Below are 16,356 nucleotides of genomic sequence, written 5' to 3' on the forward strand. Positions count from 1 at the left end.
TTTGTATTTCATTGTGTATGGGCACTGACCTTTCTTTATTGGCCATTTTTTTTATTATTATATGAAAATACTTATAGGGATTTTATATCAATTGTTTACATACATATTAAATTTTGGTATCATTTTATAATTATGTACTTTATGTCTATACCTTAACTTTGTTTGGAGCACTGTGTTTGCGTTAAGGTAGATTTTAACTCTACATTTTTGGGGGGGTTGTGTGTATACAGATATAACATGATTAACCCATAAATGCCTATGCAAGGTTATCCTTTCACTAAATGGTTTCTCTGTTAATTCCTTATCCAGGCCTTCTGTTAAGGTTAGTGTCTCTCTCTCTCACACACACACGCACACGTAGCTTTGACATTAAAAGCCCATCACAACACAATCCATTGCTAGTTATATCCTTAAATGCTGTTCCTTTTGGGACACCAGCAAGACAAAGGAGTTCAAATTCTCACTTTTTTAATAATTATATGACTCAAAACCCAAACAAAATGCTGCTTTAAAAAATAAATCACACATAGACATTGTATCATTTCAATAAATCATTTTACCAAGCTTAAGAAAGGTTTAATAGCCATCATGGAAAAGGAAGGGAGACAGAAGAGTCATGTAAAAGTAGACTGAGAACTAAGTTGCACCCTCCCCCAACCCAATTTTATGTTCATATTTTACAAAACAAAATGGAGACAGTCATGCTGATAAAAATAGTTTCAAGGTGATGGTAAAGCAAACACTATTCTCTCTTTTAAAGGGCCTTATTAAAACCACAATAGAAAGGCCTGTGCTGTAAGCAGTCCAATACTTTGCACTGTAACTATAAGGCTTACTTTTCTGAAAGGCTCATTTGATCTGTAGTTATGTACCACTGGATTTAACAAACATCATTTTATAGTTGCTTTTTGCATTTTTCTTAGCTTCAGGATCCTCAGCATCGTTGTGCTTTTCAGTAGATTGCGGCTCTTCTGCAGTCTCTTCCTGTTCAGACTCAGAATCGCTTTCCGAGTCCTCTGAGCTTTCTGGCTCAAGGGAGTCTCTCGTATCCTCTTGATCTCCTTTGTCTTCCTCCAACTAAAATAATAATTCAGTTTTTAAAAAATGTAATTTTTTTCTTTAATTCAGATTAAAGGTAAAAAAAAAACCTCCCTTCATTTTTTAAAAGTCCTGCTAACAAATAGTTCTTTTTGCTCCAATCATCAAATCAAAATCACTGTTTCAGTTTAAAAATGGACTGCCTTCAAGTTGATCCTGACTTATGGCGACCCTATGAATAGGGTTTTCATGGTAAGTGGTATTCAGAGAGGGTTTACCATTGCCTCCCTCTGAGGCTGAGAGGCAGTGACTGGCCCAAGGTCATCCAATCAGCTTCATGGCTGTGTGGGGATTCGAACCCTGGTCTCCCTGGTCGTAGTCCAACACTCTAACCAAAACAGTATATAAAACCCATATAAAATCATCTTAATGGGTTTTGCATCATTAAGGAAACTTAAGGCGGTCATGTTGAGGATCTTTCATATAGCAAATACCGCAAAGTATGTTACAGAGCTCTATTTTAACCAATGAAGTTGTTGGCACACCCTACTCCCCACATGATACTAGTATCACGTGTAGCTATATAGGATGTGTGGTGGACAAGGACCCACAGGCTCGGGGGGGGGGCACCAAACACAGAAATCTTCTTAAATGATCATATACAATAATTTTGTTGTATGCAGAAGTTATTTGATAATTTTGCCCCCTCTAATATAACTCTCATGTTGATTAACATGACATATGAAGATGCATTTATAGTTTATATATACTTCATATTTAATTAAATTTCTTTTCACAATAATGTTTCATCTCCAATCAGAAGGTGTGTCAGGAAGTGATTGAATACTGGTGTACAATCAAAAACCCCAATATATTTTTCACAAAGCCCCACAACAAAATATGGCTGCCATTGGTTAGTAACTCTCTCAGCACCAAAGTGTGTTGAAGGTAACAAAGAATGGAATTCTACTCTAGGACTCTTTTTAAGACAAGACAAAATAGGTTGCAAGGAAGTTTGGGGGGAAATGGAAGCTACCTTTAATGCAGGACACTCCCAATATTACCTCCTGCATTACAACATAAATCTGTGGCATTCCCAATATTATTGACTACACCTCCCATTACACCTGACCATTGACCAAGCTGGCTAGAGCTGATGGGAGTCCAACAATGTATGGAGGAAGAGCTACTGACTTGGGTAAGGCACTCTGGAGCTTTTTTGGCTAAAGAGTGGGGAATATATGCTTTACATAAAGAAACAAGCAAGCACTTTGCAACAAGCAATTATATCACTTTCAGTTAAGAAAAGGGGCGTTATCATTATTTGTCTCACCAAAATACTTACCACCGAAGACACAAGACAAGTGCATAACTAATACCAGATATGTACAAAAGTGCTTGAAGACGTTAAAAAATTCCATAATATAAACCAGGCTCAAAATTGTTCATCACAGCAATTATGAGCTATTGAAGAAAGACCATCCTAAGCAATCTGATTAAAAGTGCAATCCTATATATGTGTACACAGAATTCAATGGGGCTTACTCTCAGGTAAGCAGGGACAGAATTGCAGCCTAATTTGGCCAGGGATACATCTCCAGGCATGCAAAATCCACAGGCATTTCCTCTAAATAGGAATGGCCAACTTCTGCATTTTGGGGGCCTCTATAAACGGAGAATGTTATGCTACACTCTGTAGCTAAATAAAGGTCAGTCAAGCTCCATGATAAAATTACCTAATAGTAAGAGCTTCATAGCAGTTGGAAAATGTGCATTCAGACATGGCCAGGGCATTACAAACAAAACTCAAAGAGAGGTGTAACATTAAAAAGTGTGGAATGTTTCAGAAATGTTGGAAACAATTTTCTCCTGCCTTACAAGTAAAACTGTGGGTAACACCTTTTACCAGATGAAGGGACAAATAATTTTTTGTGGACCTAATTTGGTCCATTAGCTGTCACATAGTTATCCCTGCTTTATGCTAGTGTTCTTATGAATCTAAGGCAGAAGCCATGGAATTCTGTGGGGTTTGGTTCTAAATTATAATGCCACACTAAAGATGTGGTAGAAAGTCTAGCCCATTCAATCTCCAGGAACTGCCACTATTCTAGTGGACATTTTCCAGACTGTAGCTACAGTAGCTGACTACACTTGCCCACCTGCAAATACACGGTGGTTGTAAAGAACAGCAGGAGTTCTGCAGGCAGCGGTATAAGGAACGGACAGGCATGTATATGCTATGTGACAGTTTGGCACGCTAAAACTGAGTACCTGGGCTGAACTGAGCAGTACTCAATATAAAAAGTTCCCTGCTGTTGTGTTATCTATATGAACAGTTTGGTCCCTGGAGAAACACAATTTCCTGAGTCGCTATTTCAAGTTAAACATGATTACCTCACTGAAACCGAGTCCACAATGCCGCCGGTTCCTTCCTGACATGGTGCTGTCCATGCTTTGCTGGAACTGAGTCTCTAGCTCATCATTCATTTTCTTGTCTTCTTCCCCTATATGTTCATATACGTTGGTTACCATCCAGTCAAATTAACAAACATCTAATTACAACACAAAAGCAGGAGCATAAGGCTTTTTTGGAGTTAGAACCCGTCATGCGAATTATTATGCCTTGCTAGTACTTAATTAGGGATATGTATTCAATTACAGGACAAGATGGCTTGAAAGGCCTTGCAAAAATTGTCCAAGGGAAAACTTTTCTCACAGTAATGGAAGAAGATGTATATTCAGATTGAAAGTTACTAATGAAATTTCAAGTGAGCCATATAAGAGTACACAGCTCATGAATTTATTCAACCCACAATGGGTTTGCCACATTTGGTGGCAAAATAAAATAAAATCCAGAAGCTGAAGCTTCAAACATCTGTTGGCACAAACATGATTTGGACATGGCATGTTGGGATCCAATAAGCAAGAGGCAACACAGGCCTTAGGCCAACGGTTCCCAAACATTTCCCCCTACAGACAACTTTAAAATTGCTAATGGTCTAGGTGGCCCACTTAATGATTTTTCTGCCTGCTGTAGCAATTGTAACGCACCATGCTAGATGCTGTATGATTTTTAATTGTATTTACAGACCTGCTGTGGATCACCTGAATGAAGCTTGTAGATCACTGGTGGTCTGCGGACCATAGTTCAGGAATCCCTGCCATAGGCCAATGTGTTACATGTTGTGGGGTGCTCCTGCTCTCATCCAGCATGCTACAGAGCCAGCATGGTTATAGTGGTACAAGAGATGGCTTTATGAAGCTTACTGGGTAGCCTTGAGAAATCACTATTCAGTCACAAAGGAGGGATTTTCTGAAAATCAGCTATGCTTCATTAAAAGATACATAAACTTACTTCAAGTCACACTTATGTTAGACTGACCTGTTCTAAAATGAGAAGTTGATCTGTGGTCTCCAATAACAAGGCGGCCAGTATGCTCTTTCTAGAGGAAAATAAAAGTTATTACTTCAGAACAGTTGCTGTATTAATCTCTTGCAACAAATCACAACAGGAAGTCTGCAGCACTTTTAAACCAAACAGATTTGTTGTGGCATAAGCCACAGGTCACTCTGCCATAGGGATTATTTATAATTACTATACACTTACTATGCTACTTTTAAATGCTGGGTAGCTCTCAGGGAGAGTTATACCACTGCCCAACACTACTTCACCATATCAAAGAAATCAGCTTTCAGTTTATTTAATATTGATGCTCTTGCATTGCAGCTTTCCAACATCTGCACTGATGAAATGAGACAACATGTTAAACTAGATGCTGTGAATAGTTGAAGGGAAAAAAGAATAAGGTCAAGAATAAAATTAAGCCAAAACTGACTGCTTACATCACATATTCAAACACGGAAGTCCAACGTAGAACCAGTTTCATGCTCTATGAGAAGTACAGCAAGTATTCATAGGACACAAGTTTCTTCTTTTTTTTATCATTAATTTTTATTCAAATTTTCAAAGACAAGAAACAAAACAAAACAAAAACAACCAAACAATAAAATAAAATGTTGACTTCCGATTTGTCGCAGATCAGTTATAGGTCTAGAATATATAACAATCCCATCTCTAAAATTATATTATAAAATCACTTTCCTCCAGTAGTTATCTTAATTAATCATCAAATCTCATAAACATTATTTTATTCTTTCCACAAAAAGTCCAAGAGAGGTTTCAATTCCTTGAGAGATATATCTTTCCATTTTTCTCCAAATAAACATATCGCTTAATCCATCTAATTCAAATCTGTTAGGCCCAATAATTTCAATAGCCATTCTTCCATTATCTATATTAATTCCATCTTCCATCTTCAATAATCCTGTTAAGTCCAGTAATTTCAGTAGCCATTCTTCCGTTATCAGTATCCCATAATAATCTTGTTGTCATAGCCATAGTCCAAGTAAACATATCAATTAATCCATCTCGTCAAATCTGTTAAGTCCAATAATTTCCATAACCATTCTTCCATTATCAATATTAATTCCATCTTCCATCTTCAATAGTCCTGTTAAATCCAGTGGTTTCAGTATCCATTCATCCATTATCAGTATCCCATGATGATCTTGCTGTCATAGCCATAGTCATATAACAAGAGTCTGATGGGAATTTCCCCCATCACAAATATGTCCTTGCCATCAATTCTGAATATGTTGTTGAAATATTGTTGTATCTCTGCTCTGGGTGCATCTCTGCTCTGTCACATATTTGTAGTTAATTCCATAACTTTTTTCTATGTCAAGCCCCATCACATCATTCCAGTCAAGAATTCTGAATATGTTGCTGAAATATTGCTGCAAAGTCATATCTCTGTTCTTCTTTTTTTCAAAATGCACTGGCTCATTTCTTAAGAGTTTCTCCACTGTCACATATCTGTAGCCAACTCCATAGATTTTTTCTATGTCAAGCTCCATCACATCATTCCAGTCCAGAAAATTATCCAAGACATTGATAACTTTACAACCAAAATCTTCATTAATTTCTTCAGAGACAACGTTGAATTCCAAACAGTAAACTTTATTTCTAACATCCATAAACTCCAAATCTTTTTCCAATTTCACATTTGTTCCAATCTCCAGGGCTTGTAGCTTCCCTATCCCATCAAACTCCTCTCTCACAAAATCCATTGTTTCTTTAAGCTTCTGCGTCATTTTGTTAAATTCAATTTTCATCTCCTGTCTACCCTGTCTCAGGGTTTGTTTCGTTATCTCAATCTCACCCATTATTTTCTGAAACATAATTTCTTCCATGGTCTCAATCACTTTCCTGGTTGTCTTTCTTAAAACCACAGAAACAAAAATTATTTCAGCCACAATTGGGTTAATGTTCCAGGCTTGCTTATATCAGTGTAGACAATACAGCCTGCCTTATCTCTATGTATTCAGGAATACAAAAACAAACTTAGTTCCCAACATCAAAACAATTAGTGGCGTCGTGAATAAGCAGATTCGTCAAAATGAAATAGACCAAAAAAAAAGTTTTTGTTCCCCCCTCCTCGAAATAGAAATCCCTCTTCCGTTGGTATCTTTAGAATGCACCTCCAGGACAGCTTTTTGCAATAAAAACAAAGATAAGCTTTTTTGATTTCTTTCCTCCTTAATTTCGTTAGTGAAAGAGAAAAGCCATAAACTCACCTAGAAATTCTTCACAGCTGATTCATTGACAAATCTCTTTTTTGCTACACCAATTTAAACCAAGTAAAAAAAGAAAATAGAAAGAAGGATGCTTATCTGCCTGTTGAAGTCCGTTTTTCTTTAAAGAAAAGATAAACGTGTCGCTGTAATCAGCAAGAGCTTGATGAAAGTCCGTCCGGCATTGCAGTTTGAACCTTCTCTCATAAATAAATGAAATCCAGTCCTCCCCACAAAAACAGGCTTTGTGGTTGATCTCTACGTTTCTCCCTGACCGGGAGAAAATCTTTATCAGTCAAAAAGAGCGTTGTGACTGATTTTAAAGCTGAAAAAGCTTCTTCTGAGACAAGAGCTCGTCTCAGAGGCAGCACAGGCAAAGCAACCCTTCCCGGAAGTCGACACAAGTTTCTTCTTAATGACCCTCATTTTAATTCTACCTTCTACCAAGCCCTTGTAGAAAATTTTCTTTGATAACTTTAATTCAAACTGAGAAGAAGTGCTGCATCTGCCTACCTCTACAGAGCCCAGTTAAGTAGCTACCTAGAAGAGCCCTGCTGGATCAGACCAAAGACCCATCTAGTCCCACGAGCAGGCCCTGAGTGCAACAGCCTTCTCCCCATGTTGTCTCAAGGTTCTGATATGAAAAACTCAAAGTGGTAATAATGACTAGTGGCTGCATTAAGATTTATTCAGTTCAATCTTCAGAAGATTAGTCAACAATTATACTAACTCAGTATTTGCTCCTCCATGTTCACTGGACAGAGTAAATTTAATTCGTAATAGTTTTATTCATTTATTTATTTATTAAACTTCTATCACACCCTTCTTCCAGAAGGCACCCAGCGCAGCAAACAAAGGACAAAACACTAAAAATATCTTAAAACATCTCAAAAACAAAACACCTTAAAAACATTTTAACAATAAAACAAAAACTTATTTTAAAAAATCTTTAAAAACATCATAAAAACAATTCCAGCATTGTCACCAACTGGGATAAGGTCTCTACTTAAAAGGCTTGCTGAAAGAGAAAGGTATCCAGTAGCTGCTGAAAAGATAACAGAGATGGTGCCTATCTAATATAACAGGAGGGAATTCCAAAGGGTGGGTGCTACACTACACTAAAGGTCTGATATTGTTGTGCCAAACAGACCTCCTGATAAGATGGTATCTGCAAGAGGACCTCACCTGCAGAGCACAGTGATCAACTGAGCATATAAGGGGCAAGACAGTCTTCCAGTTATCCTGGTCCCAAGCTGGATAGGGCTTTGTATATCAAAACTAGAACCTTGAGCTTGGCCCTGTAGGTAATGAGCAGCCCGTGGAATTCTTTCAGCAGCTGGGTAACATGTTTGCAATAATCCTGCCCCTGTGAGCAGTTGCACCGCCACATTTTGCACCACTTGCAGCTTCCGGACCAACCTCAAGGGCAGTCCCCACAGAATGCATTACAGTAACCCAGCCTGGAGATTACCAGTGCATGGACAACGGTGGTCAGGCTATCCCGGTCCAGAAACGGCCACAGCTGTCTTATCAGTCAAAGCTGGTAAAAAGCACTCCTAGCCACTGAGGGGCTTCTAGTGACAAAGATGGATCCAGTACCACCCCCAGAGTACGACCCTGCTCTTTCAGAGGGAGTATAACCCCATCCAAAGCAGGCAATTGACCAATTATCCAGACTTGGGAACCACCTAATCACAGGGCCTCCATCTTGTTAGGATTGAGAGTCAATTTATTGGTCCTCATCCAGCCCACCACTGAGTCCAGGGCTTGCACGGTCTCTCCTCATTCAGATGTTACAGAGAACTAGAACAGAGCATAATCTGTATACTGCTGACACTTTGCCCCAAATCTCCTGATGACTGCTCCCAATGGCTTCATATAGATGTTAAACAACATTGGATACAGATGGTACCCTGAGGCACCCCACAGCACAACGGCCAGGGGACCAAAAGACAATCACCCAATGCTATTCTCTGATACTGACCCCAGGGATAGGATCAGAACCACCATAAAACAGTGCCTTTGATACCCATCTCACCAAGTTGGCTCAGGATACCACGGCCAATGGTATCAAAAGCCACTGAGAGACCATGTAGCAGTAACAGAGCCGCACTCCTCCTGTCTTTCTCCCAATAAAGGTCATCCATCACGGCAACCATAGCCGATTCAGTCCCATAACCAGACCTGAACTCAGATTGGAATGGGTCAAGATAATCTATTTCATCCAAGAGTACTTGCAACTGCTGTGCCACAACCCTCTCACTCATCTTCCCTAGAAAGGGGGTATTTGCAACCGGGCGGTAGTTGTTACAAACCAATTTATTAGAAGATGATGTGCTTATTTAAACGAAAAATAAAATTCAACAGCAGTACTACCAACACATGAGTATGCCATAAGTCAACTATTTTGTGTCACAGAGCAGCTGTGCCTTACAATGACATCAAGATGAATGGAAACCCTATTTAGATGGTGTGGCAGCCCATGACCCAGAAGGATCATCATGTGCATATGGCTACATAGAATGACCAAAAAAGAAAAGTTCAGTATTAGATTTTTAGAAAGGCACATTTGCAAAACTCTGCGATGATTAGATAAGTCATTTAAGAAGAAAATACTAGATGGGTAACTGTTAATTTCTTTAATTACAAAAAAAGTCTTGCAAGAGTTTAAATCATAGGTGGGAAACCTGTGGCCCTTCAGTGTCCAATATGCCACCCACCCCCAGGACACAACCACCAGAATGACCTGTGCCACCACTGAATTTGCCACTGCCAAGACTGGAAGTTTCTTGGCTTCCCTTCCCTGCTGCCCATGTCTTGTTTGTTTATCTTTGTTTGTTTTTGTTTTGCTTGTTTATGTAGCTCTTGCAGTTGCTGGCGGCTGGTTCAGCCACCCCAACTAGCTTCTCTATTGCTTCCTGGTTTCTGCTTTCCATCACAGATGTCTGGTATAGCATCTACTGCACTGGGAGCACTGAGGAGTGATTGGGGGCAAGGTTAAAGGGAAGGGAGAGGGAGGGAAGGTTTGGGGGGGAGGTTGCTTCTCTGTGTGGGACAGTATCTAAGGTGTAGTGCCTGTGTGTAAAAACAGGAGGGGAGCATGTGTGAGCAGAGGCAAGGGGGACCTAGCCCCAGCCAATGCCACCCACTCACCCCTGCATGTGGCCCTCAGGGGCTGCAGGTTGCCACCCCACCTTTAAAAGTTAACCAACACAAACGTTTGTGAGCCAAAGCCTGCTTCCTCATGTATTCTGACTCACAAATGACAGAATATATTTATGTCTTGAAGATTTCGTTGTTACGGAGATATCTTTTCTTATGTAAATTATCACAATAATTTATAAGCCTTTACAAATGCCAAATTCTCAGATCTTTCCATAGAATAAATTATCTCTACAGGAAACCATTATTTTGAATAGCCTCCATAATTGTTTAGTATGTCACACATTTGGAATATTTTTTACTTTGTTTGCTATAACAAACAATTTATATATAGGAATGTCACCCCTTATATTCTTATCAAAAATAGTGAAGTAAACTAAGTATGATTAATGAAACAGTCAATTTAGACGTTCTTTACTACAAGTCTCTTTTGTAGTGTTAATGAACTGCTTGGATAAAGATAAAGCCTCACCTTTCCAGCACCCATAAGTCTCAAGAACTTTTGCTTTCTTTCTTCATTACCTAGGTCTGCTGCCTCCCAGCTGCTAGATCCAAGCTGCAAGAGAGAAGGTGGTCCTTCGTCACATTGAAAGATCACATAGTTCCATGCACATTTTTAATGTACATTATCATGTATTTTGTACACTGAGGCACAATATATACAGTAGCATTTATTGTAAGGTTATGGCCATGATGATTCCAGTTCAGGGCCATACACTGTTAAGAGGCATAATTAAATTTCAATCAACAAGCTGCTGCTACTACTACTATAACAACAGCTTCCTGTAGACACTATCAGCACCTACTAGCAAACTTCAGAAGCAAAAAGTTGAGGTTGTACACTGGACTAGCATCATTCTAGGAAAGTAGAGAAATATAGCCACGTTTAAACAAGATCAGGAACACTTCCTGAAAATGCTGAAAGGGCTAAAAATGTAACCCTGTTTAACCACCTGTAAAGCAAGCACAATTTTAACAATGCCCAGTTCAGTATCACACCATGTGAAAATACATGCTGACAATTTAAAGCGAGGGGGGGGGATTGATCAAAGCAGTTTACCAGTTAATGGAATTATGAAGGATTAAGAGCACAATTTCAATTCACTGAAATAGGATGCCCATTTTCAACCCTGTCACTGTTTAGATCTGGTCAGCTCCTTCAACAAACCTACCATACGAAGCTGCAGCACTCAGTGCTGCCAAACACACCAGCAAATGGAAGCATTTCCAGAACTCTTTTTAAGAAAAGTAAACTGTAGGGTAAAAGGCTGCTTCAGACATTGTGGAATTAATCCTAAATATTGCCCACAATGTACGCTTGTACATTGCTACAGCAACTTATTTATTTTAACCTTTATGTCCACCATTTGTGGGAGAAACAATTAGCTGTGGATTCCAGTGGCCAAACATATGAATGCTGATGGCGTCTTCTCCAATGTGAAGCTGACGAAAGTTCCTTGAGCTTACTGAAAAAGACGGCAACAGTGGCGGCAGTCCCCCACACGTCACTCCAACCTTCTTGACAGAGCAAGGAAGCTTCCTGAGAGGGAGGGGCTACAAAAGTAATCATCTGTCAATAATTATACTATGTCATACTGAATTTAAGGCTGTCCTGTTTTTTTCCTTCTATTTCATTTCGGCAAGTAAATTTGTTGTGAACTGTATTACACTATTTAACTCCCTGCAGGCTTTAAAAATCAAGGCTTTTTTCTACTCCATCACTTCCAACATAAATGGCCTGGCTCATTTTAAAGTTATTGTCATTACTCTTAACTCACTTTTAAGCACTGAAAAATGTTTAATTTACACTAAATACCGTATGTGAACATACAATGTTGTTTTGCTTTCCTCGTGGAGCCTTGTTAATGCAATTGGGGCACCCAAAGTTGTTTCACTATTAATCTAGCTGTTGGTCTAATTTCACCATCAGACTTTGGCCATGCCTACGTGGGTGGACAGTTAGCATTCCAATCATTCCTATATTTCCTATTCAACATCACTCTTAGTGTTGAGGTACACATTTTGCTTTATTTTGGTTGCTGTGACCACTTCTGAGTAGCAACTGGAATAGTTTATTAAGAGTAAGGATTGACACACGATGTATGCAAAACTAGCCCCCTCAGGGGTGTCTCTCAGCCCTTCGGTTGTCCCCCTGCTTCTTCTTTCTTTGGCAAAAACAGATGTTTCAGCAAGATGAAAATGGGGAAGAGAGAAAAGAGGCACATGTAAGAAGAGACGATGGCAGTAAAACCTATGACTTCAGTGACAGAGAAAAAATAAAGGATGAGTTGCCAGCAGGTCACTTTGATTTTACATATGCCTTTTGAAAATATTGTTAATCCGCGTGTGTATGCAATACAGTTCTCCAAGTTTCAAAACCCCTTTCTCTCAGATCACTAGACATTAAATATCTAGTGCATGTCAGTAAGACACATACATACACCCAATATGTCTGTGCACGTCCCTTGCATAACCACCTCTCCAGAGAAGGCTGCTTAAATGAGTTGCAGTTCTCTGCAAGTACAACCAGGTCTGTAAACGTTTTCTAATCAACTTGATGAAAGCGTGTTTTGTTATGGGGAGTTTTAACATACCCTTCTTCAGAAACCAGGGCAGGCTATTGTAAAATAAACTCAACATGGAAGTTGCAGGGACTCGGATTGTTCTCGACGTGAGAACGTGGCCACTAAGAATTTAATTCAGAGTCCCTATTTTCATCTGTAGCGTGTCGGAAGGCACGAATCTCATCCTGCCAAGCGACAAGGAGAACTTCCCCCGGCACAACGTGTCGTGAAATGGCCATCTGGATGAACTCCTCCGCAGGCTCCCCCTTGCAACCCTCCTCAGGATGGAAGAAGCAGAGAAGCAAGGGGGGGAGAGAGGAGGAGAGTTCAAGCGTTCAAATGGAGCGACAGAGCAGAGAGGAGAGAAGCTTCGCTCTTCTTCCAACCGCCTCCCTTCCACCCTTTCCGGACCCCGCTCAAATCGCAATGCAACTCCCCCTTCCTCCCAGCCTTTCCCAGCCAGCAGCCCTTATTCACATCGGGGGAGGCCGCTCGCTTCACTCCGTGGCCATGCTCGGGCTGGGACTCCCCGGTGGCGCTCATCCTGCCGCCGTCCCGCGCGAGGCCGCCCGGATCGCAGCCCGTCCAAGGGCTACTTTCTGGCCCAGCTCACAGCCTCGGCTTCACGTTCGGCTTCTTCCTTCTCCTCCCCAGCAGGCTTTACACGGCGCAAGCGCGCGCGAGAACCCGACCTCCGGCCTAGGTCAGCGAAGGCTCTTTCTCTCTCAACCCTTCCCCTCTTGGGAGTTGTAGTTTTTCTCCCGTTAACCTGTAGCCAAGCACTTTCTACTGTGCTATAGAAACTCTCGGAAAGGGAAAACTCGAAATCCCACAAGCCTCTGCAACACGGTCGCGTTTTTTTCTTCTCTCGCTCCCCCCCCGCGCTGGTGATTGGCTCTCAGTTAAATGGGCGGGGACAGGAAACAACTTGAACGGTGGTTGGTCAGAGAGTTAAAACTTTGGTGTATGTTTTTTTCTTTCTTTCGTTTTCCATGGTGTTGAAGATGTTTGTTCTCGTATGTTGCCCCATCTCCAAAACAACACTTTATTGTGGACGGATTTAACTGATACCATTCCATACTAACTAAAGTCCACTCGCTGTTGAGTAAATATGCATAGACTTCCACTGCGCATTCCCTCAAAATCGGATACTCTTAAGTACCTAAAGTGGCAGTAAATCCCATTCATTTCTGTGACGTATTTTGAATCAGAACAAAAATTGGTTGGGCTACCTGTTCATAGTGTTCATAGAACAGCCAAATTGTCAGCCAGAGTTCCCATACTATGAGTGATCCACAAGCTTCATTCAGGTGGTCCATGGAATGTTCACATTGACTATTCATGTTAATTTTTAATTGTATTTTTATTGCTGCTTTTATTTCTTATATTGTATTTTATTGTATTCAAGATCTGAACAGGGTGGTTCATGACAGATGCTCTTGGAGGTCACTGATTCATAGGGTCGCCATAAATCGTAGTCGACTTGGAGGCACATAACAACAAAAAAATTATTGTATTACAATTTGAATTATATGGAATGCAAATTGTAATACAATAAAATGCATTAAAACTGCTACAACAGGCAGAAAAACCATTAAGTAGTTTGCAAAGACCATCAGCAATTTTCAAGTGGTCCATGGGGAAAAATGTTTGGGAACCATTGGTGCAGCCTAATCTTTCTGATTTTTGCTCTGAAGTACTGAGGGCTGTCAGTTGTTGAAATAAAAACAATGGTATCTGGGTGAGGCCTAGACCAGAGTCCTGCATGACTGAGGGGTACAGGCAGGGGCAGCCCTCAGCAGCCTGGGGGTACAGCCCAGTGGTTTGGGTCTGGTCTGGGCAAGGGCCCAGTGTACAAGCTGCCTATTACCTAATACTTTCCTCCTCTTTGTTCATTTAAAATATTTTGATCCAACTTTCCTAAAAAGTTCAAGATAACTAACAAAGTGAGGGATACAAATACTGTACAGTAAAATACAAAAAAAAATACAAATACAGTCATTCACTTAAAAAACTTATAACAAGGAAAAAAGCAGAGGACTAGCAGATAAAACAAAAAGAAATAGTTAAAATCAACCAAACAGGATACAATGAAGCTGCTAAAAAATAAAGGCCTTCCTAAAAATGAAAGGCAGATCCTCACATGGAAGCAGAAGACCATCTGGGAAAGGACAGGGTAGGCTTCCTTAGCCAGGGTGTTCCGTAGCCTGGGTGCATCCACTGAAAAGGCCCTCTGCCTCTTCCCAGGTAGCTGTGATTTTGCAGCATGGGACAACCTCTGGTAGTGATCACAATGCTCAGACAGGCTGTTACTGGAGAAAGCAATACTGTCCTGGTCCCAAACTATATAGTGCTTTATAGATCAGTATGAATTGGATCATGGTTATTTCATGGGCTCCTGCTGGAAGGAAGGGCGGGGTATAAACAAAATAATAAATAAATAAAATAAAAATATCTGAAGAGGCATCTCTGTTTTTCCCCTTCAATAGGAAAGGTAGAAATGCACGTCGACACCTGTCCTTCAGTGTTTTTCAGCTCTGTGTAATGGTCTTCAGAATTCAGAAGTCAGACTTCATATGATTCGTTCTTCTTTCCCTAGTCCAGGGGCAAGGAATATGTGACCCTTCAGCTCTAGTTGGACTTCAGCTCCCATCAGCCCAGGACAGCATGGTCTAAGGTCAGTGACAGGGACAATGCTGTAGTTCAGCAACATATAGAGGACCGCAGGTTTTCTGTCCCTGCTCTAGTCCCATCGGAGTGAGAACACTGAAGAAGGAGGAAGGGTCTTATACAATGGTAGAGCTTGGGGAAATGAAACTCAGGTAGAGAGTGTCTGTTTTTTCTGTAGCTCAGGTAGTAATGGCACATCATTGGTGCAGCTAACAGAATTGTAGTTATTACCAAGCAATCAGATCAATTCTGTAAATCACAGTAGAGCATTTTAACTCAAAATGCAATAGAATGTGGATTGTTACCTATTAGATTACTTTTCAAACCAGAGTATCTCTATAGTGGTGGCTCTCTATAGTTGAAGCTTAAACAAATATGGCATGTATGTTGTATGGGAGCTACACTGTGGTTCTAACTTACAATTTCCATCCGTTTGTCTGTGTACAACAAACTCTGTCCGTAAGTGAGTAGACCTCAGAGCAACACAAAGCTGGAGCCCAAATCCAAAATAAGTTAGGAAAGATGGAGTTGCCCTGCAGGTCCATTGGAGGGCTATTTATTTATTTGTTTACATTCTGCTTTTTACCATAACAGTGATACCAAAATGATTCCAGACTAATAAAAGAATACCAATGCTAAAATATATTTTAAAAAGATAAAACACAAAGGTATCCTAAATAAAGCAACAGCTAACAGGCAGTGTTGAAGAAGCTGACAGCAATGCCATCAGGAGCCTAGACCAAGAGGCTAGACTCCTAGCAGGGGCACCCACAGCGGAATGGTCAAAGCTGAGACACCAGACTAAGATGCATCCAAACTCAGAGGAAGGCAATGGTAAACCACCTCTGAATACCTTTTACCGCAAAAACCATATGAACAGAGTATCCAAAATGCAACACGAGATAGTGCTGGAAGATGAGACCCCCAGGTCAGAAGGCACTCACTGAGCTACTGGGGAAGAACAAAGGACAAGTACGAGTAGCGCTGTGACTAATGACGCAGCTGGGTCAAAGCCGAAAGGAAGCCCAGAGGCTGATGCGCACAGAAGCGATAGTCCAGAGTTGTACGATGCACACAACAGGAACATGGAATGTGAGAAGCATGAACCAGGTAAAGTTAGAAATTGTGAAGCAAGAAATGGAACGTATCAACATTACAATACTTTGTGTGAGTGAATTAAAATGGACGGGAATGGAACATTTTCAATCAGGCAACTACAAAATACTTTATGCAGGAAATGAGAAATCAAGAAGAAACGGGGTTGCTTTAATAGTGAGAAGTGATGTAG

The 16,356-nt window shown here is 40.4% G+C and overlaps 1 protein-coding gene across 1 annotated transcript; it reads right to left on the bottom strand.

Moving 5' to 3' along the window:
* Positions 1-533: 533 nt before the first annotated feature.
* On the bottom strand, positions 534-13,206 carry C2H11orf58 (chromosome 2 C11orf58 homolog). The gene is made up of 5 exons (XM_061610265.1): positions 12,876-13,206; positions 10,307-10,390; positions 4,421-4,481; positions 3,433-3,542; positions 534-1,077 (listed from the first exon to the last, which is right to left on the bottom strand). Exons 1-5 carry the CDS (start codon positions 12,939-12,941, stop codon positions 865-867), a joined length of 534 nt encoding a protein of 177 aa, XP_061466249.1. The 5' UTR covers positions 12,942-13,206; the 3' UTR covers positions 534-864.
* Between the last annotated feature and the right edge of the window lie 3,150 nt (positions 13,207-16,356).

Source organism: Rhineura floridana, chromosome 2 (genome assembly GCF_030035675.1).
Source record: "Rhineura floridana isolate rRhiFlo1 chromosome 2, rRhiFlo1.hap2, whole genome shotgun sequence".
Classification (NCBI taxonomy): domain Eukaryota; kingdom Metazoa; phylum Chordata; class Lepidosauria; order Squamata; family Rhineuridae; genus Rhineura; species Rhineura floridana.